The 25844-nt window shown below is 44.9% G+C and overlaps 2 protein-coding genes across 7 annotated transcripts in view; one reads left to right on the forward strand and one right to left on the reverse strand.

Moving 5' to 3' along the window:
* Positions 1–1057: 1057 nt before the first annotated feature.
* Positions 1058–6446, forward strand: tppp3 (tubulin polymerization-promoting protein family member 3). Its single transcript, XM_030377562.1, has 4 exons — positions 1058–1190; positions 4288–4480; positions 5025–5178; positions 5656–6446. The coding sequence occupies exons 2-4, from the start codon at positions 4290–4292 to the stop codon at positions 5845–5847; spliced, it is 537 nt and encodes a 178-aa protein (XP_030233422.1). The 5' UTR covers positions 1058–1190; positions 4288–4289; the 3' UTR covers positions 5848–6446.
* Positions 6447–6925: 479 nt separating this feature from the next.
* Positions 6926–25844, reverse strand: part of plekhg4 (pleckstrin homology domain containing, family G (with RhoGef domain) member 4) — a 22715-nt gene continuing 3796 nt past the window's right edge. For 2 of the 6 annotated variants that reach the window (XM_030377556.1, XM_030377555.1), the window contains exons 2-22: positions 22902–24017; positions 22655–22772; positions 21626–21719; positions 21458–21541; positions 21008–21115; positions 20655–20807; positions 20367–20515; positions 19384–19522; positions 18646–18771; positions 17765–17956; positions 16174–17312; positions 15362–15611; positions 14849–14938; positions 14193–14417; positions 12510–12677; positions 11767–11947; positions 11313–11450; positions 10415–10520; positions 9667–9746; positions 9261–9364; positions 6926–7395 (exon numbers count right to left, since the gene is read on the reverse strand). In XM_030377556.1, coding sequence (XP_030233416.1) covers positions 7390–7395; positions 9261–9364; positions 9667–9746; positions 10415–10520; positions 11313–11450; positions 11767–11947; positions 12510–12677; positions 14193–14417; positions 14849–14938; positions 15362–15611; positions 16174–17312; positions 17765–17956; positions 18646–18771; positions 19384–19522; positions 20367–20515; positions 20655–20807; positions 21008–21115; positions 21458–21541; positions 21626–21719; positions 22655–22772; positions 22902–23901 — 4650 coding nt within the window. In that variant the 5' untranslated portion in view covers positions 23902–24017 and the 3' untranslated portion in view covers positions 6926–7389. The remainder of the gene's footprint in view (positions 7396–9260; positions 9365–9666; positions 9747–10414; positions 10521–11312; positions 11451–11766; positions 11948–12509; positions 12678–14192; positions 14418–14848; positions 14939–15361; positions 15612–16173; positions 17313–17764; positions 17957–18645; positions 18772–19383; positions 19523–20366; positions 20516–20654; positions 20808–21007; positions 21116–21457; positions 21542–21625; positions 21720–22654; positions 22773–22901; positions 24018–25844) is intronic. The other 4 variants (XM_030377557.1, XM_030377558.1, XM_030377560.1 and 1 more) reach the window with 4 other exon arrangements.

A 25844-nucleotide genomic window follows, 5' to 3' on the forward strand; every position in this document is an offset into this window, starting at 1 on the left:
ACACACACAACGAATATTCAGATGTTGCAATGATGCGCTGTTGTCAGAGCAATTTGACAAAGGGTTGGGTTCCTAATTAGATTTTCTTGGATTTATTGAAAAAAAAGTTGATGAAACGTAATTTTGATCTTCTGTGGTATCATTGTTTCGAGGTGGGTATCGCTCGAAGAGTGGTAAATGTTCAACACGTGGTTTATTCAGAGACACAAGGTAAACAAGCTTGCATTTCTTTAATAGGTCCATGGCTTGCATGGACCTCTGGAGGACATTCAGGAAGCATCTGGAAGTGGGCGGAATGGTGAATAAGCCACGCCTACAGGTTTTAATTTACCCCTGTAAACCTTCAGTCTGTCTTTGCATGGGTTGATTGGCAAAGAGGCCATGCCTGTAAGGTCTGACTTATCTCAAAGCAATAAAACTGTATATGGTGTTGTGTGGACCACTCCATTTGTAGAACACAAATTTATGACGGGACTTACACAGGTGACAAGACTGTGTATCGGCAGTCATCATTAGTTAAAGGCGCTATAAGAGGGTTCTATTAGCTGCTGGGGTTATATAATATACCGGTTGGGGGTAAAGCTGGGGTTACATACTATCTGGGGTTAATGAGTACTAGTTGGGGTTATAAATGAATAGCTGGGGTTGTAGTTTATTAGCTGGAATTAAATAGTTCTAGTTGGGGTTATAATGTATTAGCTGATGTTTAAGTTTACTAGCTGGAATTAAATAGTTCTAGTTGGGGTTATAATGTATTAGCTGATGTTTAAGTTTACTAGCTGGAGTTATAGAGGACTAGTTGGGATTTTAATGTAACAGCTTTTAAAATAAGTATTTAAATATAACATTTTATTTAGCACCCTTACCTTATTTTCTTTCACACACCCCCTACCCCCCCCCCCCCCTCCCCCCCACCCCTCTTCTCCACCCTGCCTCTCGCTCTCCCCTCCCACCCTTCCCTTCATGTTTCCATGGAGACAACAGAAACAGATGATAACAGCCTCCCATGTCATAAAAGTTCAGTGGGGAGAAGAAAGGAGGGTGTAGAGAGAGAGAGAGAGAGAGAGAGAGAGAGAGAGAGAGAGAGAGAGAGAGAGAGAGAGAGAGAGAGAGAGAGAGAGAGAGAGAGAGAGAGGGGAGTAAAGTGAGGCGACAGTCTAGAGCTCACTAAATAGCAGCAGAGGACTCAGGTGAGCTGGTTAAATCTGCTCCATACTTGTTAAAACTAATGTTTATTGGTTAAATCTTCTCTAAACTGGTTAAATCTGCTCTAGATTTATTAATACTATTCTATACTTTTCTTATCTGCTCTATACTGGTTTATACTGCTCCGAACAGGTTTATACTGGTTAGGGTTAGGGTTAGGGTTTAGGGTTAGGACTCTAACCCTAACCCTAACCCTAACCCTGATTTATACTGATATATGGTGCTCCTTACTGGTCCAAACAGGGCAGGAGCGTAAACTTGCATGTTTTGTGGTGTAGTAGGTTACCAGTAACGTGATGCCGCAGATGGTCTGTTACACAGAACCATCTGGGTAGTCATCCAGAATGTAACTGTTGGAACGGAAAGACTTTCTTTAAATACCAAGTCATTCCTCATAGGATGCTGATTGGTCTGAACTACTGTGGTTCGGCAACAAGCACATAACTTGAAGCCTGGCAGGATGTTTTCTCGTGTGATCGTGCACACAATGCAAACTACTGTGCATATGTCTCTTAGATATACTGTTAACTATTCTGTCAACTGCACTGGTCTGTAGAGGTTTGTACTGGTTCGTCTTTATTACGCTCTATACAGGGAAACACAGCTCAATGTTGGTAAATACATCTCTATAGCGATTTATACTAGTATATAATAGTTTATACTGGTTTGTACTGCTCTAGCCATAATTAATACACGTGTAGTACTACAGTTTATACAGTAAAGTACTACTCTACTATAAAAAGAGGAGTTCTAGAGTGTATGTATAGTAGAGTTACACCTCTCTATTATATAATCTAGTAGTTACCTGCAATATATACTCTACTACTGCCCTGCTGTATTTATTCTAGTACTAATTTACCATATATACTCTAGAACTACTACTATATATGTATTGTGCAAAGGTACTACAGCACTGTATTGTTTTTAGAATGAAAAACTTCTGAAAACTCAAGGAATCTGTCACATAGCTGTTAACAACTCTTACACACAAAGACACACAAACACACACGGAGAGAGAAGGGTGTGTAGGTGTGTGTGTGTGTGTGTGTGTGTGTGTGTGTGTGTGTGTGTGTGTGTGTGTGTGTGTGTGTGTGTGTGTGTGTGTGTGCGTGCGTGCGTGCGTGCGTGCGTGCGTGCATGCGTGTGTGTGTGTGTGTGTGTTTGTGTGTAAACAGGTCTGTTTAACTTACTCAATTACATACAGTATCAACCTTGCAGTGTTGGAATGTAGCCCTGAAACACGGCTGAATATGCACACATACACACACATACATATTATAAGTAATACACACTGATTCATACACAATAATAATCGCCCCTATTTAAAATATTTACTGCTATATACACACACCCTAAGCTAACACCTTCTCTCTCACTCTCTTCCTCTGGGTAGTCATGCCAACCAGTGTTTGGGATTGCATCAATGTGTGTATTTTCAAGTCTGACAACTAGAATGAGGTCATGTCTTAAATACATGCACACACACACACACACACACACACACACACACACACACACACACACACACACACACACACACACACACACACACACACACACACACACACACACACACACACACACACACACACACACACATAGATTACATCATGGGGTTTCCATAGTAACCCGATACAAACATGAGCGGGGTGGAAGTGGACATGTTTTGTCTTTCTGTGGTCGAGCTAAACCTAATGTCCCTGTCAACCCAATGTCATCTTAACTTAATTTGATTTAAACTTAATATAAACCTCATGTCATCTCAACTTAATGTGAATTTAAAGCTAATACCCATTTAAACCAAATGTCCATCTAAACCTAATGCCCATTTAAACAAAATGTCCACCTAAACCTAATGCCCATTTAAACCAAATGTCCATCTAAACCTAATTCCCATTTAAACCAAATGTCCATCTAAACCTAATGTCCATTTGAACCTAACGTACATCTAAACCTAACGTCCATTTAAACCTAATGTCCATCCGAACCAAAGGTCCATCTAAACCTAACAAACACACACACACACACACACACACACACACACACACACACACACACACACACACACACACACACACACACACACACACACACACACACACACACACACACACACACACACACACACACACACGCATAAACTTAGACCTTTGAGGGGACTAATTAGATAAATCTTTATCAAACTGAGTCCCCCACAAACCTAATGTACATCTAAACCTAATATAATCTAAACCTAATGTCATCTAAATCTAATGTAATCTATAATTTATGTAATCCAAACCTAATTTCATCTACATTTAATCTAAACCTAGTGTAATCTAAAACTCAACCGTTTTGTTCAAACCATATTGTTGTAGCCCAGGTTGACCTGAGTTAGTCAACAGAGATATTAGAGCTATAAGGATATTTTAGCATGTATTGATTTGATGTATCTGACGACAATCGTTGGCTGAACTGAACTTGAGGCCTCAACATTGGTTTTGAAGGAAGATGGAACGGTTCTGTTCACCTTTACAATCTGGACTCTGTTAGTGAGAAATAAATAAATTAATCAAATAGGGATACAGTACCGCAGGGCAATTTTTTACAGTATGTCAATAAATGATATGAACCACATTGGCAACCATACCTCATATATAATGATATGGATCGAGTTTACTTTTGTTGCAATGACTGGATATTGGGGCAAAATTCTTCTCGAGATTCCATGGTCTCTTGAGAAAAGGGCTATTGCTCTAAAATCGAATGTCTAATGTCCATCTTAACGTGTTAATGTGATAATGTGTTTCATTCGTTAATGAGTGTCTTGCATCTGTTTATGTGATAGAGTTAAGTATATTTATGTGATGGTGTTTCACCTGTTTTCATTATGATTAACAATTACATTTAAGTGTGCTTATGGGATAGTGCTGAGTTTCATGTGTTAACGTGATAGTGAGGTTCATGTGTTTATGTTTGTTAGTGTTGTTGGGATCAGTGATCGGTTGTTTCCTGTGTTAGTAATGGGCATCGAGGGTGGACATCCTGGAGCAGCTGTTTCATGTGTTTATGTGATTAGTGATCGTTTGTTTCCTGTGTTAGTTATGGCAGAGAGCATGGATATCCTGGAACAGCTGTCGGTGACTTTTAAGAAGTTTGCCGTCCACGGAGACCACAAGGCGACGGGCAAGGAGCTGAATGGGAAGAACTGGGCCAAGCTCTGCAAAGACTGCAACATCGCAGACGGCAAAACCACCACCAGCACAGATGTGGACATTGTCTTCACCAAAGTCAAGTGAGCCAGAGATGTTGCCTGATACATATATGTTAAGTAAAACAAATATGATGAAGGTATTTAATTACCTGCAGCCTATTTTCAGCAGTGTAACGTAGGTCTGGTCTTACGTTCAAGCATAAACTCACTCTATACTAATGCTCCGCTGTAGCTAATGTCCCCTTTCTCATTGAAAGGGGACACATTATACCACCAGGCGTGAGTTTGATTAGCTTACAAGCAGTTTCGAAAATCGGGCCCATATGACATCACTAGTGGGCGTGTCCACCTAGATCTGTGCTGGATAGATGAGCAACGTTTACAGCACAGATCTAGGTGGACACGCCTACTAGTGATGTCATATTGGGCATATTTTCGAAACGGCTTGTAAGGCTAATCACACTCACACCTGGTGGTATAACATGTCCCCTTTAATATAAATCTTTTTATATTAAGATTATATTTTTGTTACTTTAAGTAGCCTTAGTTACCTGGTTATATATCCCAGGGGGTACTTAGTTAACTTGTGATAATGATTTACCTGATGTCTGGGGTCTGATCTCAGAGCAAAGTCATCCCGGGTCATCACCTACGAGGAGTTCAAAAAGGCCCTGGAGGAACTCGCTCCACGGAGGTTCAAAGGTCAGAGCAAAGAGGAGGCCCTCCAGTCTATCTACAGGTTGGTCGCCAACAAGGAGCCAGCCAACATAGGCGTTACGGTGAGAACTTCTCCTTACCCAGCTCCTCTTCCTCGCCTTCTACTCCATCTCCACACCTCCTCCCTCCTACACCTTGACACGTCCTCATCCTGCTCAGTGGATGTGAAGGGAGGTGTAGGGTGAGCTATATTGAGTAGGTGTAGGAGTATTGTGTATTGAGGTGCGTTGAGAGGTGTATTGAGGAGGTGTGTTTAGAAGGTGTATTGAGGAGGTGTAATTAGAAGTTGTATTGAGGAGGTGTATTTAGAAGGTGTATTGAGGAGGTGTATTTAGAAGGTGTATTGAGGAGGTGTATTTAGAAGGTGTATTGAGGAGGTGTATTTAGAAGGTGTATTGAGGAGGTGTATTTAGAAGGTGTATTGAGGAGGTGTATTTAGAAGGTGTATTGAGGAGGTGTATTTAGAAGGTGTATTGAGGAGGTGTATTTAGAAGGTGTATTGAGGAGGTGCATTTGGCGCTATTGTGTCTCTCCTACAGAAAGTGCTGAAGGCCGCTGCCGTGGACAGACTGACGGACTCCTCCCGCTTCACCGGCTCCCATAAGGAACGCTTTGACTCTAGCGGGAGGGGGAGGGGGAGGGAGGGCCGGGAGGAGCTAGTGGAGAACACAGGCTATGTGGGAGCCTATCGGAATGCTGGAACCTACGAGGAGAAGATGAAAGACAAGTAGAGCCCCCCCAATCCATTCTCTCATCCTACTGAGTTTTGTTCTTTATTCATCACAAAGGAAAGTGTTTTGCTTATCATTGTTTTTTTACGTAACGACCCAAACCAGCTGCTAACCAACTGGAAGATATAGAACACAGATTGTATTAACTTGCTTTCGCCATGCCTTGAAGTTCAAGGGTTAACTTTGATATATGTGGAATCTTGAGTGGGTTTTCATTTGGATTGGAAACTAAAGTTGGGGCCATACTGCTAGCCAGCCAAAAGCTACAGTTACAAATATGTATTTATGGGTTTCCGGTTATATATTTGTTAATTAAGATGAGCACTCATCTCAACTGGAAGATTTAGAAACCCATTCTATCCTTGTTTAATGTCATGTATTTTCTAAGTAACCGAACAGGTTTCGATAAAGGTTGATCTTGTTTTGAATACAAGTTTTGACTAGTTATTATACACACACGCAGACACATACTCACAAACACAATAATGGATCAAGTGAACATTTAAAGGTGCTATATGTTACAAATATACTGTCCTAAATCATAAAATGCCCCATGATGTCATCAGAGATTAATAAACGATAGGACAACACTATAGCCAGTATGTTCTCCTTTGACATTTCTGTTCCGGGTCGGAATCTTGTTTGTTTTTGCCTGTGTGTTATGAATCACTATTCTCAAATTACATTAGCTGATGAACACAGTGTAGGACTCGTCTCAAAATAATGTTAAGTTCGGATCGTCTTTCCCAAGTGTTTGTTCAGTGTCCTGAACCTGCCAACTCGCAGGAGCTTTGAGTCTGGGGATGAGGGTGCGGAGACAACTCTTACAAATAGTGAGTTTGGACTGCAGTAGCCAATTTAAATGCACTGTGTCAATGTTACATACTGTACCTTTAAGGTAAACTGAAGCATTTGTATTGTTACTGGAGGTTAAATAATATTTCCACTGGTAGTCAGGTTCGAGGTAGTGTAGGATGGTCGATGGAGATATACAGTTTGAAATGAGTGCGTGTGTGTGTGTGTGTGCGTGTGTGTGTGTGTGTGTGTGTGTATGTGAAAGAAGGACGCACACCAAAGGTTGAACTTAAAAGCTTTGTTTGTAAATATTAAAAAACATCACCATGGCAACAACACAATTCACATCTGTCTACCTGAGTATCAATTTTGGAACATCTCACTCATCCCACAGATGACCATTTGCATGCCAACACAATAGCAAACTGCTAACTGGACAGAGCTAAATGCTAGCTGGTCCGAACTAACTGATAGCTTGTCAGAGCTACCTGCCAACTTGTCATAATTAAATGCAAGCTGATGATAGTTAACTGCTAGTGGTTTAGAGCTAACCATTACGTTTTGATGCCAAACCTGAAACTGGCTAAGTTAAACTAGCATCACCAGCTGAGATCAGGAACAAACGGTACGGAACAGTACCTAGAAAACAGCAGTACTAATACTGCTTATTAAATACAATACATATCATATGTAAAACAATGTTCTTTCCCAGGAGAATTGCTCTGAAAAAAACAGATCCACTCAGCATTAGACCTGGAGAGAGAGAGAGAGAGAGAGAGAGAGAGAGAGAGAGAGAGAGAGAGAGAGAGAGAGAGAGAGAGAGTGAGCGAGAGAGAGTTATACAGAAATTGTTCATCGTATGTCTAGCATATACATTTATTTGTATAATGTAATAATATGTAATATATACAATATTAAATAAAGTATATGATGTTAGTGATATACCAAGCAACACTACATCAGATATATTGTCTAGCATGAATAATGTATTCTATGATTAATGTACAGGTGTATTGATAGTGTATACCTGTACAGTTGTATGTAGTGTACACCTGTACAGGTGTATTGATAGTGTACACCTGTACAGGTGCATCTAGTGTCAGGCATGCAAACTGGCTCGGGGTGAAAAAGGTGAGAATGATGCGTGAGAAAAACACAGACCCACTATAGGGTTCCAGGTTTATACTCCGGGGAGTTTTCTTTTACATTTTTTAATGTATTAGGGTTAGTCACAAGCTAAAAAAAATTACAGGACTGCGCACAATTACGAACAAAGCATTAATTTATTATGTGCAAGGGCAGCCCCAATAGGTACATAACTTATTACAAAATTAAGAACGAATATTGAGAAGAATAAAAAGAGTTGGGAGGACAGGGCAATAGGAGTATGCCATTATTTATTTTTCTTCTTGGCCTGGACCAGTGTCTCAAGGGCCCGCTTTCGCTGTTTTGCAGCATGCAAAACAGCGACTTCTCTCGGCTATATCGACTAGTATGTATCAACACAACTGGTGACCCGCTGAAAAATTCTCTTTTGGCGCGTTTCCACCGGAGGGTGCGTTCGGTTCGGTTCGCAAAGTTGCGGCACGGTTCGCGTTTCCACCGCCAAAAGTGGGCGTGACATGGGGATAAAAACAAACTGCGAGGTATTATTCTGGACAATGGACGTGTCGCGTAAAACGTTAGCTTGGGCGAACAAGGAGGTGGAGCATGGACCTATTACAATACTTTATTAAAGCATGCAATTGTGATGTAGAACAAAATAAAAAGAAAACAAAGTGCTTGCATGATATTGAAGACTACAGCGATAGTTAATTAACTTGTGTGGTGGTGCCTTATCATTTGTTTACCCTCGCACTCTCATTGGCTGAATCGATGAGAACGTTTTAGATAATATAAGGTCGCGGGGAGACGAAGCTCTGTTCGTTTGTATATTTTATTTACGTTACCATATTTTTGTTATGTTTGTTTTGGGAATCAGTTCTCGTCGTTCACCTTTGGGATGTTTACGTAGCTGCCGCGGCGATCGACATCCGGCCTACCATGAGGGTACTGTCGGCGGTGGAAACGCTCGGTGGAAACGAGGCATTTAAAGGCTCCGCTGGGCTCACGCTTGGCCGTTTCAGATGGTAGGCGACTTTCCGCTCACGCTGTCGGTTGGCCGCGCGGCTTCATGAGCGCGCGCATGCGTTCGACGAGCACGGAAGCGACAGTTCCATGGGAGTGCGCCCACTTGTCGTGCCGCCTGACAGAATGCTGCGCCTTCTCTCTGTCCGCTCGCCTCTCCATTGAGAATGTATTAGCAGGCGCTACAAGGACTCCATGGCTGGAGTCCCCCCCCCCCCCCCCCCCCCAAATGTTTTCTCAACGGATCTCCACGAATCACACAAGTGGTCAATTTTGTCTTCAAAACGGCGAATTTCGCCGAAAGGTGACTAGTTTGCATGCCTGAGTGTACACCTGTACAGGTGTATTGATAGTGTATACCGGTACAGGTGCATGTAGTGTATACCTGTACCGGTGTATGTATTGTATACCTGGTCAGGTGTATGTAATGTATACCTGTACGTGTATGTGGTGCCTGCCTGTACAGGTGTATTAGTAATGTAAGTGTATACTTGTGAGGGATTGGCTGAACCGTCGTGCAGGTGAGAGGAGATGCAGCCACTGTCTGAGCCGCTGGAGACAGACACGTGGCCGGACGACCCGGAATTCTCTGTGGCTGAGGAGAAACATAGTTCACCTGATGTGTTCGACCCCCCATACAGAACTTGAGGAAATGAAAATGTATCAAATAATGTATATTTTCTCATTAAAGACCATTGCTAGATGGGTTAAAATAAGATAAATCATAACTCTCTGTTCCAGTGCCAATCATTGAACAGATCTTTGAACAATGTGCAAATTGCGACAATATCTGATGGCTGGACATTAGATTTTCGCCTGAACTTAGCCTCTTAATGCGATTTGTTCATTCAGGGTGTGTGTGTGTGTGTCCGTGTGTGTGTGTGTGTTTGTGGTTACTCGTAAACGTCAGACTGCTGGTGTCCTCTTCTAAACATGAGGAGGCGAAGGAGCTCTCAGCTGACAAGGAACTCCTCCTGCTGGAGCAGAGAGGTGGAGAGAGGAGAGAGGAGAGGAGGAGGGAAGGGGAGAGGAGGACAGAGAGAGGAGAACATCAACTGGTGTCATTACCACTGTAATGAGCTACCTGTACTGGTGGAGGTGTTGTTCACTGTACAGTTGGAGTTATGGTTACCTATACAGGCTGAGTTATAGCTATCTGTACAGGTGGAGGTATATCTATCTGTACAGGTGGAGGTATAGTTACCTGTACAGGTTGAGGTATAGTTACCTGTACAGGTGGAGTTATAGCTATCTGTACAGGTGGAGGTATAGTTACCTGTACAGGTGGAGTTATAGCTATCTGTTCCGGTTGGAGGTATAGTTACCTGTACAGGTGGAGGTATAGCTATCTGTACAGGTGGAGGTATAGCTATCTGTACAGGTGGAGGTATAGCTATCTGTACAGGTGGAGTTATAGCTATCTTTACAGGTGGAGGTATAGTTACCTGTACAGGTGGAGTTATAGCTATCTTTACAGGTGGAGGTATAGTTACCTGTACAGGTGGAGGTATAGCTATCTGTACAGGTGGAGGTATAGTTACCTGTACAGATGGAGTTATCATTACCTGTGCAGGTGGAGGTATAGTTACCTGTACAGTTATCTGTACAGGTTGAGGTATTGTTATCTGTACAGACTGAGGTTTACCTGTACAGGTGGTTGTTGAAGGATCCCAGCCGGGAGCCTATTAGGTTGGAGGTCAGAGACATGTGGTCAAACCCAGAGACCGCGATGGAGGCTCGGGTTCGTGCACCTAGAACACACGCACACGCACACAGTTATGTTATAATGTTAAGATGGGTGTTTATTGTTGCAATTTGTTAATACATTATTCGTATTTATTACACGCTCTTCTCAATGCCGTGGAATACTACGTTCACTTGCATGGGTCCTTCACAACTTCCGGCGGTGAATTATATTTGATAATTCACCGTTGCCAAGTATAATTGACCGCTGTCAAGGAAAGCGTATTTTTAGCCGTCTTTGGTATCACTCCGCAATAGTCCAGTAACTTATCAACCCCAACATACTGGGTTGTTAAGCGACGTCAACGTCTTTGGCGGACTATTTCTCTGCTGATTAACACTACGAATGGTAACAAATAAATTGTAAAAAGAAAACTGTATGAAGTTTTCTTATCGTTTTGTCAAGTAGCTGTGTAATAAGTGGGATAATGTATAGAACGTCGCCGGTCATTATCGAAAATAAGTCCCTTCAGGGCGAAGCAAGACAGCTCCGTTTCGGTGTACTGTTCGCCCTGTCGGGGCTAATTTTCCCGATAATGACCGGCGTTCTATACATTATCCCTCACACATATTCAATGCGGGTTACGGTGTCTTTGTCTCCGTCTTCTGTCATGGTTTGAATCAACACAAATATACGGCAAGATGTGCAGTTGAAAACACAACTTTAATGGTGATGATGATGGTGTGTGTGTGTGTGTGTGTGTGTGTGTGTGTGTGTGTGTGTGTGTGTGTGTGTGTGTGTGTGTGTGTGTGTGTGTGTGTGTGTGTGTGTGTGTGTGTGTGTGTGCGCGTGTCCTCACCTCTCTTTTTCATGACAAAGTTTACAGACCGGTCGCTGATGGCTGCATCAGTCTCTTTGATGTCCAAAAACGGTTTACTGCCCACTCCCATACACACCATCTCTTTCATCCTCACCTCTGGAATACACACATCAATGCCTTATTATCACATACACACACACACACACACACACACACACACACACACACACACGGCTCATTAACACAGACACATACACACAGTTTATTAACACACACACACCTTATTGTGGCAAGCGCATTAAGCGCACACGCACACACACACACACACACACACACACACACACACACACACACACACACACACACACACACACACACACACACACAAAGACATGCACACACGCATCTTATTAACACACACCTTATTAACACGCACACACAAACACACACCTATATACTGTAACACCTACACACACACCCCTTGTGAACACACCTTTGTTCCTGTTGGCCTGGGACCAGAGGAGGTGTGTGATGTCATCTGTCCAGGCCTGTTTGGTTTTATGTGACGACGCCTGAAGGGTGAGGGCGTGGCTCCTGGACCAACGCTTCCTGAACCACACCTCAAACTGTAGACCGCCATCCCCGGCGGACGCTGTGAGACCCAGGTCTGCTGTCTACACACACACACAAGCACGCACATACCCATGCACACACAGACACACACTGTGTTTAACAGATGCACAATATGGCCAAATAGAGGTAGAAGGTTAGAAAGAGAACAGAGGGCCTGGAGTTGGAGAAGAGAGAGATAGAGGCGGAGGAGAGAAGGATGGAGGTGGAGAAGAGAAGGCTGAAGGTGAAGAAGAGAGGGATGGAGGTGGAGAAGAGAGATAAAGATAGAGGAGAGAAGGATGGAGGTGGAGAAGAGAAGGCTGAAGGTGAAGAAGAGAGGGATGGAGGTGGAGAAGAGAGATAAAGATGGAGGAGAGGATGGAGGTGAAGAAGAAACGGATGAAGGTCGACAATATATCACTTTTTCCTTTTATTTGGTGTTTCCAGAGCTGAGATTTTCCTCAACATTTAGGACCAAGTACCGATTCACAAAATCCCCCCAATTAACAAAATTGTGGACAATTTGAGATAGAGAGATAGAGATAAAGAGAGATGGATAGAGTGGGACAGAGAGATATAGAGAGAGATAACATGAGAGATAGATATAGGGCTAGTGAGGAGGACCTTGAATGAGTGTTTGTAGAGGAGGTCGACGCCTCCTTCCACAGCTCTGGGTTTGCTGAAGAGGAGGAGCTCCTCAAACAGGAAGACGTGACGAAGACTCTTCTTCCTCCCGGACAGTACAGTGAAGCGGTCCTGTCGTAGCAGAGCACCCTGCTCCTTCAGGTTCACCTGAATAACACAGTGTATGCTCTATGTAACACAGCATCTATATTACCTCAAATAATCACACTGTATATAGATGTAGACATATTTTAGGCATCCTATGCATTGCATAGAAGTCTACGGGCATGAGTGATTGTTTTCCGGGCATTAGTCAGACCCAGTGTATTTACTAACAAAAAGTGGATTCTTTTAGAGCAAATCCCACAATTTGAAAACATTTGTAAACGTGTTCTTATTGCAAAATTGCATGAGAGGTAATGCCTAACTTTCATTACCATAACAGCGGTAATGTGTATTGTGTTATATTGTATAAAATGTAATATTGTAGTGTAATGCTGTATATAAAGTGATATATTGTGGAAACAACATGACACTATATACAACATAACACTATACAATATAAAACCTTATAGTGTAATATGGCTCATAGTGTAATGTTGTTTAGAGTGTAGTATTGTTTATTTAAGCAATCGATCACGACAGGCTGTGGTATGTGCTCATTATACCACTTTTAAGGGGCGTTGTTCGGCCCGACTCGCAGCGGAGGGCCGGCGACCCCCTTCACAGTGGTATAATGAGCACATACCACTGACTGAAGTGATCTATTGCTTTTATACAACGGTTACTATTATGGCTAAACGAAAGTCATAGACACACTACATTTAAAAAAAAAAAAAAAAAGAAAGTCAAAGTAGCTGTTTTATTAAAGAATACAAAAAAGTAGTCCCTCCTGGCTGCCTTCAAAATGCATGACGGTTGCTATGCAACACACTTTAGCGTCCCTCCGAGAGAAGGCTCGGCTAGAGCGGTTCGCCAGCAATTTATCCTATGGAGCAGTTCACTCGCCGTGTGCCTAAGCTTTCGTTTTTCTCTCCATCGCCTTGCTACCTCCCGGAGTAACAACATTTACACCCTCTCCAATGTCTCCATCGTTCAACATATTTTTTACTTTGTAACTGTTTCTACTTCCAGGCGCGGAGCGATATGCAAACTTTCACAAAATGATTGGGCGTCATAGCAGTTATGTATACGCTAATTATACAACAGTTATGAACCAATCAGATCGCTGGATTTAAGCCACCCGTTGTATAAAGTGTAATATTGTACATAGTATAGTATTGCTTATAGTATGGTATTGTATTTTGTGTAATATTGCTAATGGTGTGATATTGTATAGAGTATAATATTGTACAAAGTGTATTCCTTAATATACCTTATGGCATTTTCATCATTCACACTGCCCTCTTGTGCGTCTTTCCCTATATTACACCATTATTGGTCGATTTAAACGCAAAGCAAAAGCTGATGGACTACCATTGATATTTTAAAGCAACTTAGCTTTGACAAGGAAATAAATTAGAAAGTTTAATTTAAAAACATTCGACCTCTGTCCTAACAAGTATAGCATTGTCAACAGTGTAATATTGTAAAGATTGTAATATTGTATATAGGGCACTATTGTATATAGCATAGTATGTATTATAATATTGTGTCTAGTGGATTATTGCCTGATTGACTCACATCACAGAGGCGGATTGCGTCCATGGCCAGCAGGTCGTTGCCGTGGCGAAGCTGAAAGCTGATCATGTGATTGGCTGCTTGCAGGGCGTTAAACCCCTCCTCCTCCGCCGGGCTGAGCTGCTTGAGGAGGTCTTTCAGGAGGAGCGCGTACTTACTCATCCTCTGGATGGGTTTCAGCAGGTAGGAGGCCAGGTCCAACCTGTCCCCTAGACTGAGCTGCTTCACCTGGGACCAGAGGAGGGAGGAGAGACCATGAGGGCGGACCAGGGGACCAATGAGTGAGGAGAGAATGTATAGGAGGAGTAGGAGGTAGGAGAGAGGGGAGGAGTAGGAGAGAGAGGAGAAGAGAGGAAAGGAGAGGGGAGAAAAGAGGAGCAGAGTAGGAGAAAGAGCGGAGAGGAGAGACATAGGAGAGAGGAGTAGGAGAGCGAGGAAAGAGGAGAAAAGAGAGAAGGGAGAGTATGAGTATGAGAGATGAGAAGAGAGGATGAGAGGAGAAGAGGAGAGGGTAAAAGAGAGGGTAAAGGAGGAAGGGAGACATAGGGGCAAGGAAAACAGGCGAGAAGGAAAGACAGGGGAAAAGGAGAGTCGAGGGGAGCTAATACGGGTCAGAATAACAAATCTTTGTGTGTGTGTGTGTCGAGGTGCATATTTACCCTAAAGAAGGAGTTTCCATGGCTAGCCAGCAGGGCGTCAGACTTGGGTTTGTTCTTACTGTAGAGAGCGTACAGTCCAAACTGATCCTTCTGTAACAACACATACACAACAGTTGGTTCAGTCCGAACTGATCCTTCTGTAACAACACATACACACCACTTGGTACAGTCCTAACTGTTCCTTGTGTAGTTACACATACAGAATTATAGTTACAATCCAAACTGTTCCCTCTGTATCAATACATGCAGACCAGTTAATACAGTCCAAACGGTACCTTTTGTATGGTGCATAGTGTGTGTATAGTGTGTATAGTGAGTATGGTGTATACTGTGTCCAGAGTGTATAGTATATATGGTGCATAGAGAGTGGGTACAGTGCGTGTATGGTGTTTAGTGTGCATGGTGCATAGTGTGTGTACAGTGTGTGAAGCGTGTATGGTGTATACTGTGTGTGTACCACAGTTTGTACAGTGTGTGTATATAGTCTGCCTCAGCGTGTATGAGTGTTCCTACGTAGCGTAGGAAGCACTGGGCCACCCTCAGCGGGTGTCTCCAGCAGGCCTCCAGCTCCTTGAGGAAGAACTGGGAGTGGAAGTCCAGGATGTTCTCCAGGTTCCCGAACACGACGCAGCGCTGGCCCCGGAGCTCCTGGGGCAGGTCCGGCCGCTCCATCTCCGGGAAGTACTGCTGGGTCACGTAGCGCAGGGAGCGCACGTACTCCCGCTCCGTGGAGACCATCTCGTCCACGATGTGCTGCTGCTTGCTGCACGGCGTTAGCGTGAAGGACACGAAACTATTAGCGGTAGCATGAGCGTGAAAGAGAGGATGACATTAGCATGCAGGAGACGATTGTGTTAGCATGAAGGGTGAGAAAGCATTAGGGGTAGCATTAGCATGAAGGAGACAATAGCATCAGCACGGAGGGGAGGTTAGCAGTATGTAGTCCATCCTTTAGAAATTGTAGCATGTATTATGTAGGTAATACTAATTATTATTTATTAGGAGTATTTGTAATGTGTTATTTTGAGGAAATACTAGGTATTAGTAATGACTTATTACTACTAGGTCTAAATTATTAAGAATATGTATAAGGTGCTATTTAAATGTACAACTTTTTAAAACGACACAGTATTAGTTATAAGGTATTAGTTGCTATTTAGATACTAATAGGGTTTAGTTATAAGGAGCATGCATTAGCTACCATTTAGCTACAAAAAGTTAGTAGTTAATAGGAGTATGTAGGGTATTATTTAGGAACTACAATATAGATCAATGATGAGCATGTGAGTTGTGATATGCTGAACACTAGGGGGGACGACCCTCACCTGGCCTTGGTGCTGGGTTGAGCCCTGTGGGAGGGTGTGGGGGATGGGCTCTGGGCCCGGGGAGGGGTGGGGGTGAGAGGCTGAGCCTGGCTGGGGGTGGGGGTGAGAGGCTGGGCCAGGGTGGGAGTGGGGGTGACAGGGAGAGGATGGGCCTGGGTTGGGGTGGGGTTGAGAGGCTGGGCCTTGGTGGGGGTGGAGGTGAGAGGGAGGGGCTGAACCTGGGTGGAGGTGACGGCGCTGAGGGGGCGGGGCTGGGAGTGGCTGATCTCCAGCCCTTTGATGTGGACCCCGGTGTTCCCTCTGCGAGGCGGCCAGGCCGGGGTGGGGCAGGGGGTGTGGTCAAGGCTCTGGGACTTACGGAGACCCCGCCCCCGGCTGGGCATCTCGTGAAGGGTGGAGGGGTCGGGGCTACACCACGCCTTACTGCCCCGTCTCCACTGAAAAGGCAGAGGCTCGTGATAGGAGGGAGGACTCATAGAGGAACGACGAGTCACTGAGGAGGTGGGTGGAGCCACAGGGGTGGAGGGCGGGGTCGCTGATGAGGAGGGCGGAGCCACATAGGAGAAGCGTCGAGTCACATCGGAGGAGGACGTGTTCACGTAGGATGAGGGTGGAGTCACATGACAGGGGGAGGGTGCAGTCACATGACAGGGGGAGGGTGGAGTCACATGGGAGGAAGGCAGAGTCTCATTGGAGGGTGGTGGCGTCACATGGGAGTAGGGCAGGGTATCTTGGGAGGAGGAGAACGAAGTCCCAGGGGAGCTGGGTGGAGTCCCAGGGCAGGAGGGCTGGGGGGATGTGGTGGTTAGGGGGAGGGAGGAGGTGTTTGAGGGGGTGCCGAGCTGGAGTCGGCTTCTGGTTCTGAGAGCGGCATCCATCTTGCTGTGGAACTCCTGGTTGGTCTCCTGATACCACTTCCTGGAGGAGGTCCAGAGCTGGAGAGGGACGGCCTCCTCGGCCTCCGTCAGCTCCTCGGCCTCCACCCTCATCTCCATGAACTTGTGCTCAGGGATCGGCGGGTGCTGGCTGCGGTAGCTCTCCAGGCGCTCGATCACAGCCTGGCATTTAGCCGCTTCAGTACAGTCATGCATGGGGATGGTTACAAGGTAACGCAAGCCCTGCAGCGCTGAATCATACGCCTGCAAGGGGGGGGGGGGGGGGGGGGGGGGGGGAGAGGGGGAGGGAGAGGGAGAGGGAGAGGGAGAGGGAGAGGGAAAGGGAGAGGGAGAGTTTGAATACAGGGTTTCTGCAGGTTTCAACAAGTTACATTTAAGACGTTCTAAGAACTTTTAAAGTCCGTTATGAAAGCAATTCAAGACCACAAGTGACTTGCAGTGACAGCATCATGAGTCAAAGTATATCCAAGGATTTGTCTTCCATGCTTTGATGTTTAGCTAACCTGTGTTAAGCCTAGAGTACGTCCACCTTTAATACTGCCCAGAGGTCGCTTATAAGAGTGGCAGGAGTAATCACTGTTGGTGTAGAATGGCTGGAGCTGGGGCTAGACTTTGGTGAAGCTCCCGATGTACAAACAGTATTGGGTGATGGCATGTCTTAACTGTGACTTTATGTAGATATAGCCTCTACCCACCTTGTTGCAGAACTTGTAGAGGGAGAGGGTCTTGTTGAGGCGTGCCCCGGTAGCCTCCACCCTCTCAGAGAACTCCCACAGCTCTGACCTCAGAGAGTGAACTTTGACCCTGTAGGGGTCCAGCAAGGATGAGGACAGGTCGTCCCATTGGTTGAGTCTCTGGAGAAGACCCTGCCCCTGCCGACAGACGCGCTGACAGACAAACACACACACACACACACACACACACACACACACACACACACACACACACACACACACACACACACACACACACAGACACACACACACACACACACACACACACACACACACACACACACACACACACACACACACACACACACACACACACACAGACAGAGGGACAGACAGGTAAACAGATGGACAGGTAGAGGGACAGACAGGTAGGCAGACCCAAAGTATTCAGTTATTTATATGTCCTCACAACAACACAATATGAGGGTATAGATGGGGGTTAAACATGTAAGGCTCAGACATACTTTCTGCGTTCCATGTCTTTGGACGCGGAACTGTGTATGTGTACTGGTCAGAAGGACACACATGCAAGTGTATTTGTGTTATATGTTATTAAGAGTCCGCTTCGCTCTGGCATTCAACCCATGTGCAATTCCAAATCCTTGCCAGTGGACGGCGGAAATGCACCGTAAAGTTTTTTGTCAAATGCCCATAAAATTAAGAAGAAGAAGCATGCCCATTAGGAAGGGAATGGCATTCCCAAGGGTTTGGACGATTTCTCACAAAGAGTTCAAAGGCTCGCCATGGCCTCACCAGGGTCTGGAGGAGTGGACCTGGATATAGATGGGGGTTCACCATGTAAGGCTCTGCAGTGTGTGTGTGTGTGTGTGTGTGTGTCTTACATCAGCAGTGAGGCGGAACTGCTTGAAGTCCTGGTGTTTCTTGTTGATCTGCTCCAGAGAGGAGCCCTCCAGCTCCCCCAGAGGCCTGAGGGTGGGGTATCCCACCTGCTGTATCCACCCCCGCACCTACACACACACACACACACACACACACACACACACACACACACACACACACACACACACACACACACACACACACACACACACACACACACACACACACACACACACACACACACAATAAATCGTTTTATATAAAGACGCAATGTGTAAGATTGTCCATCTTCCAGTTCGCAAGTGGGGGACAGATATGAAAACTGACTATAATTCTTGGTCATTTTAAACCGATTCAGGGGCCCACGTATCAATGTAGTCGCATCTGTGTTAATCAAACCGGTTACCGATTCTTATCTGTGAATCGTTACACCCGTACAACCGTTTATAAAAGTGGCTAGGAATTGGGAGGCCTCCGTCACTCAAGAGGGACCTTGTATGAACTGCTTGAGCCGGCGTGAACCAAATATTATGTTAAATCTGCTCTTGCTCAAGGCACCATGAATTTCGCACCACTGAAATGTTGAAGCCCCGCGTGTTGAATGCACAACCTGCTCGTAGACACCAACGTAACGGCAACAGTGACGGTGGCTATAAGGGCCATGGCTACGGGTGGATGGTCCGCACACAAGCAGCTGACCGGGGCCATGGGCCCTTTGAAGTGCCCGCCCTGGTACAGACCTGGCTGAAGCCCTGCTCCAAGCTGCTGAACGCCAGGATGAAGTCCCTCTGCCTGCCCCCGGCATTGCAGAGCTTCACCAGACCGTGGATAAGCTCATCCACCTGCTGGTAGAGGCACTCTACTCCACCCACCGCCTCCCTGACACACACACACACACACACACACACACACACACACACACACACACACACACACACACACACACACACACACACACACACACACACACACACACACACACACACACACACACACACACACACATACACATACACACAAATACATGTCTCAATAGTGTACTTTAGCTTACACAATAGTTTGATATTGGTGATACATTAGTAACATATTAGTACCACATAAGTAAGATATAAGTTGCACATTCGTAACATATGTTTTCTGAATGAAATCCAAACCAGAACAAACATCACAGTCACTGATGGCTGTTCTGTCCTCTATGTCAATAGATTCTCAGAAATGCTGGTTAACAAAAAGTTAAAACATTGTATCCGTATACCCAGAAGGAAGTCTTTGCATGTTGTTAACATGTTGTTAGCGTACAGACTGACTGAAAGAATGTGGATCTGCAACCCATAAACCAATTGTTAACACATTTTTGTGGGGTTTAGACCTTTCTTCTACCGCAGATATGACTAGTCTCTAATGCCAACCACCTTTAGGCCATTACAGAGGCTACATGTTGATCCAGATTCATACTTTCCGCTCCTGTGACACGTCCGTGAGGGTCTGAACTCTTTGTATGAAATCGCATAATCGCTTAAATGCCTGCTTACATTTTCTTATTCTTGATACGTATTATTTTTTTTATATTTATTATTATATGGCAGCATTACCACCACCAACTGGTGAGAAAATCGAGACTCAGAAACAGAGGGTCATTGCTGCTGCCTGCATCAGATAATAAATAGTGTGCGGGTGCACGGGTGTGCTAAGGTCAGCATACTGTATGTGGATCTGTCTGTACCTGTAATCGTCCGTCTGGTTGAAGCTGCTTTCCTCCCGACGGAGGAGACACAGAGAAGCTCCGCCCTCCTTCTGTAGGTCAACCAATCGGCTGTCCTGAAGGACATTGCTCATAACGCACCTGTACCTGGCCAGCGACACCTGCACCTCCTGGGGGAGGAGTCAGTGAAGTCATCCACAACTTATTGACACAAAGCACTCAAATCAAACCATTTTTTACGTAAAGATGAGAAAAGGAAGAGAAATAAATAATTCCTCAATATATAGTGGGAGGGGCTTGTGTACATACCTCAGTAGACTGTGGGAGGGGCGTGGCCTCTGTGGAATGGGGGAGGGGCGTGACCTCCTTAGAAAGTGGTAGGGGCTTATACTCAAGGCATTGGATGTTTTTCTGCAGAAGGCTTATGACATCTTCACACTGTCTGGTCAACTTCTCCACGTGCTGAAGAATTATAATACGAATGTCAATAATGTAAATAATGAACGAATATGACTAATAAAGGAGGCTCAAACCATAGCCTCGTTCTCAAAAACTACAACTCACACTATCATAAATTGAACATTTCAACAATATGTGGAAGACCAACAACCAGTGCTTGTGTCTGTGTGGGTGTGCTTGAGTAATTGTATTGTGTGACTTACTGATCTGAAGCAGAGCCAGCTCTGATGGCAGTAGCAGAAGGAACCGTTCATCTCTACAGGGAGCTGAGACACATCGACAAACCTCTGGAGACCATTTATAGTGACCACCTGCAACACACACACCCAAACACACACACAAACACACACACACACACACACACACACACACACACACACACACACACACACACACACACACACACACACACACACACACACAGACACACACATAATGTAAGACTAGATAACGTAACAATAGATTATGGGTTACAGTAAATTATTTGTTACAGTAGATACTGTTACAGCAGATCATGTTATACATGCTGTTGTTGCATTAGAAAAATGTTAGAGCTTATCATGTGTTACAGTCAAATATGTGTTACAGTAGATAATGTTACGGTAGACAGAAGTCTATGTGATGTGTAGAGGGAGCCTCTGAGTATGCAGTACCTGAGATGCAGGGGGCCTGTCCATATCTACGTCATCTCTGTTAGCCACTAGCAGCACGGAATGAATGAAACCTGCCATATTTTTCTGGAAAGTGAGAGAGGGTAATTGTGAGGATGGTGTGAGTTTGTGTATGAATATGTGTATGTTTGTGTCTTTGTGTGTGTGTACCTGCAGGTAGCACAGTGTGTGTGTGAGGAGTGGGGGAAACGAAGAGCTGCGGACGTCCACAAGCACTGTGAGCCCTAACGCAAGAACTTCCTTCCTGTAACACACAGGAAGCAAGGTTTCCCACAGCTGTATAGGTGAGGATTAACGCCTCCGCTAAATCACTGACCCCTCTACAAACAAACAAACTGTACACGATTAGAGACTGGGAAAAATATTCGCTCGTCGGTTCATGTCAGCCTCAGCCTTCAATTTGATAGAACTGTATAGGCTAAACTTTGAAGAATAAATAGAATGGTACAAAATAAAGTATTCACCGTTGCATTGCTGTTGAGACGCAAATAGTTTTTTTACGCCAACAAATTCTGTCTGGCCCACTATTCGAAGTGGAGCTCCACAGTCCACAAAGGATTAAAAGGGCTGTTGAGAAATGTGTTTCTGGCTATGACAGTAACAAACAAGGTCAAACACTATGTGGCCAGTGGAACTCAAGTCTGGGTGTAACGCACATAGACTGTATATAAAACTGGTTAAACTTGCTTTCAATATGGGTTCATTGTTGGAAACAATCACCCACGTGTTAAGAGCCTGAGTACCCGTTGAAATTTTGGCATCTATTGAATGCCACAATTAATTGTTCAATGGGCCCTAAGTATTTTAACTCAGTATAGTAGGGCAATTGCATATCAGGCATACAGCATTGTGGGCTACACCATGTGTATCAACAGCAGCTCAGCCTTTAAGTCTATCTTTTACACAAATACCATCATAGACCATATACCCCTGGGAAATGTTAGGACGGTATGACAGTGTGAAAAAATTTATCCCTCCAAAACCTTGGTACGACTATAACCATTCAAATATTGCAGATTCCGTGAAGTCATATTGGCAGCAGCTGGTGCATGTGACATATCATCTCATCAGTCTGAGCCAGTTTATATAGCGGTACAGATTGTACATAGGAAGGAGGCATGGTGGAGGGAGAGTGGAGTTGGCGGTTTACACTCTGATGGAACAGGAAGTTAGGATTACCTGCTGATGGAGGAGAAGTAAAGGAAGATGTCCAGCAGCTCTTTGCTGCTGCAACGCCACCAGATACTGCTGTTGCTCCACACAGTAACTACGGCCCCCCCGCGGTGGTCTCTGCTGCCTGCACACACAAACACAGTTTCTATTTGCCCTCCGCTGCAGCATCTACTGCCTGCACACACACACACACACACACACACACACACACACACACACACACACACACACACACAGTTACTACTGGACTCACCAGGAAGGCAGAGAACACCGCGGGACATCACATGACTGCCGACCGGGAGGTTTTGCCTCCTGGCGTCTGTGGTCGGCCTCTCAGTTAATGATACTGTCAACGAGCCCGTTAACGAGTCAGTGAACAAGTCCTTTAAGGACTTTGTTAACCCTTCGTCCGGCTCTTCTGCAGGCGGATGGCTGAGCGTGGTGAGGAGGTGCTGGCTGGAGGAGTTGGTGAGTGGCTGGATGAAGGAGTGTCTCTGGGTCTCCTCGCTGGGCCGGACTGGCTGACCTCCAGGTGCCCTGAGTGGGGTCCCCTTCCCGCTCTGACTTGCTGACACAGGTGTGAGTCCAGTTGTGTGTGTGGCTAAGCCAGATGTTTGTCCCAGTGTGTGTGTTGCTGATACAGGTGTGAGTCCAGGTGTGTGTGTTGGTGATACAGGTGTGAGTCCAGCTGTGTGTGTTGGTGATACAGGTGTGAGTCCAGCTGTGTGCGTTGCTAAGCTAGATGTTTGTCCCGGTGAGTATGTGGATGATATAGCTGTGAGTCCCTGTGTATGTGTTGCTGATAAAGGTGTGTATCCAGGTGTGTCCCCCGCCGAGTGTGCTGCTGAGCCAGGTGTGAGTCCAGGTGTGTGTGTTGCCGATACAGGTGTGTGTCCAGATGTGTGTGTTGCTGAGCCAGGTTTGTGTCCAGGTGTGTGTCCAGGTGTGCGTTGGTAACCAAGGCTGATGCATTGAGTTAGGGTGTGTTGCGGTGAGAGAGACGGCAGTTCCTCAAGTTCCACATACTCCCCCTCCGAATCAGAACCAGCTTCTGATTGGCCCGGAGTGGTCAGGGGTGTGGTCAGGGGAATGGTGAGGGTCGGGGCTAGGGGCATGTTCTGGGGCCTGGTGATATGCGTGGCTTTGGGCATGGCCAGGGGCCTAGGGTGCAAGCCATCCCCCCAGGACCCCCTGAGGTGAGGAGCTGAGAGGGAAAGGCCCTCCTGAGGTGGTCCTCTCTGCTCCAAGGCCATGGTGGACAAAGTTCCTCCTGTCACCTCCCCCTGGTCAGCATCATACCTACCCACCGATAGGGCGCAGGGGGAGGAGCTAGTCGAAGTGGAGCCAGACAGCTGGAAGTCTACATAGGCTGGAGAGAGATAATAGAGAAGATAGAGACGGATAACACTTCCACCAATGCCTTTTGTATTAATCAATAGTTATTATGACTCTTTACATTTAAAGTTGCATTGTGTCAGAATGGAGTCGACAGTTAGCTGGCGGAAGATAAAAAAAACTCAATAATAGGGTTATTTCAACCCTAGCTGGCTGCGCAACTGTGTGAGGCAAACCAGCTTAGATTGGCTGACTGGATGGCATGAGTGGGAGCGGTTTTGGGAGCGTTGATGGTAAGACCTTTTTAATCTGTATCAGTTATAGGATATGATATTTTTGACAATAAAAAATTTCAATATCTAATATATAATTGTCAAATTTATATCGATCAGCATTGTCGGATATGTCCAAGTTATTGTAAACCAGTTTATATGTTCATTATTGCGCCATTAATATTGTATATATTTTTGCCTTGTTCACGGGCAGGTCCAGACAAGCCCACAGTGACAGTAAGTGTCCTGAGGCTGTTCCTTCAGAACACATACACACAAACACCGCACCCACACACATCTGCATTCTTCTACTCCTAGTTGCAGCTTTTTCACCTATGGTTACAGAATTCCTCTTATCTTCCTGAAACATCTGAATACCAAATCTTCAGGGACCATTAGCTGACCTCTACAGACCCCCTCTTCAGGGAACACGAGCTGACCCCTACAGACCACCACTTCAGGGCACATGAGCTGAACTCTACAGACCATCTCTTCAGGACACAAGAGCTGCCCTATAGAGACCACCTCTTCAGGGAACACAAGCTGACCTCTACAGACCGCCTCTTCAGGGAAACTCTCATGAGCTGAGCTGACTATAGACCACCTATTCAGGGAACATGGGCTGAAGTCTATAAACCACCTCTTCAGGGAACCTCTCATTAGCTCACCTCAACAGACCATCTAATCAATATCATGTAATGTGTGATTAGACTTGTTGTAGAGATACTTTATTGTTTCATTTTCAATCAAAATGAGAATGGGATTGTTTGAAGCAATGCTTGAAAATGATCATAAGATAGCAGTATTTATATTACAACACATGCACTGTCCTGGCTGTGCATGTGGAGGTCCGGCAGCAACCTGCCTCCCTCCTCCTATGGTAAACCACCCACACATGGATAATTCATACATTAATAATCAGACAAGTCTCAAATCCCACAGTCGCCTTGAAATCTTGCGAAATGGTGCAGATTTATTAACGTGATCACCACTTTATAAATCCTCTACTGTGGTGGTTGAACTTGTAAACAGAGCACACCGCGCAAACACTTCCAACGCTAACAGTTTTAGATCCTGTTTGGTGTGCTCATTATTTTATTACAATGTTGCTATGGCCTGAAGCCTCGCTGGAGGGTGAGGAGCAGATATAACAGTAGTAATGTATCCACAAGTATAACATTAGCAATATATCTATTAGTATGACAGTAGTGATGTATCTACCAGTATAACATATGAGTAGTGTGTATTGGTGTGTATTGGTGTGTATATGTAGTAGTGTGTTTTAGTGTTTATTGCGGGTATATGAGGGTGTATCAGTAGTATTAGTGTGTAGTTCGGTATATTAGTGTGTATTGGTGTGTACATGAGTGTGTGTATACTACACACTCATGTGTGTATCATTAGTGTGTATTGTGTGTATATTAGTGTCCATCAGTAGTTTTTATTATTGTGTAGTTAGTAATACATATTAGTGTGTATCAGTAGTGGGTAGTAGTGTGTATCAGTGTTTCTTAGTGTGTTATAGTGTAATAGTACAAGAGTATGTATCAGAAGTGTGTATATTAGTGTATTAGTGTTTACCAGTATGT

Source organism: Gadus morhua, chromosome 14, assembly GCF_902167405.1.
Source record: "Gadus morhua chromosome 14, gadMor3.0, whole genome shotgun sequence".
In the NCBI taxonomy this organism is placed as follows: Eukaryota; Metazoa; Chordata; class Actinopteri; order Gadiformes; family Gadidae; genus Gadus; species Gadus morhua.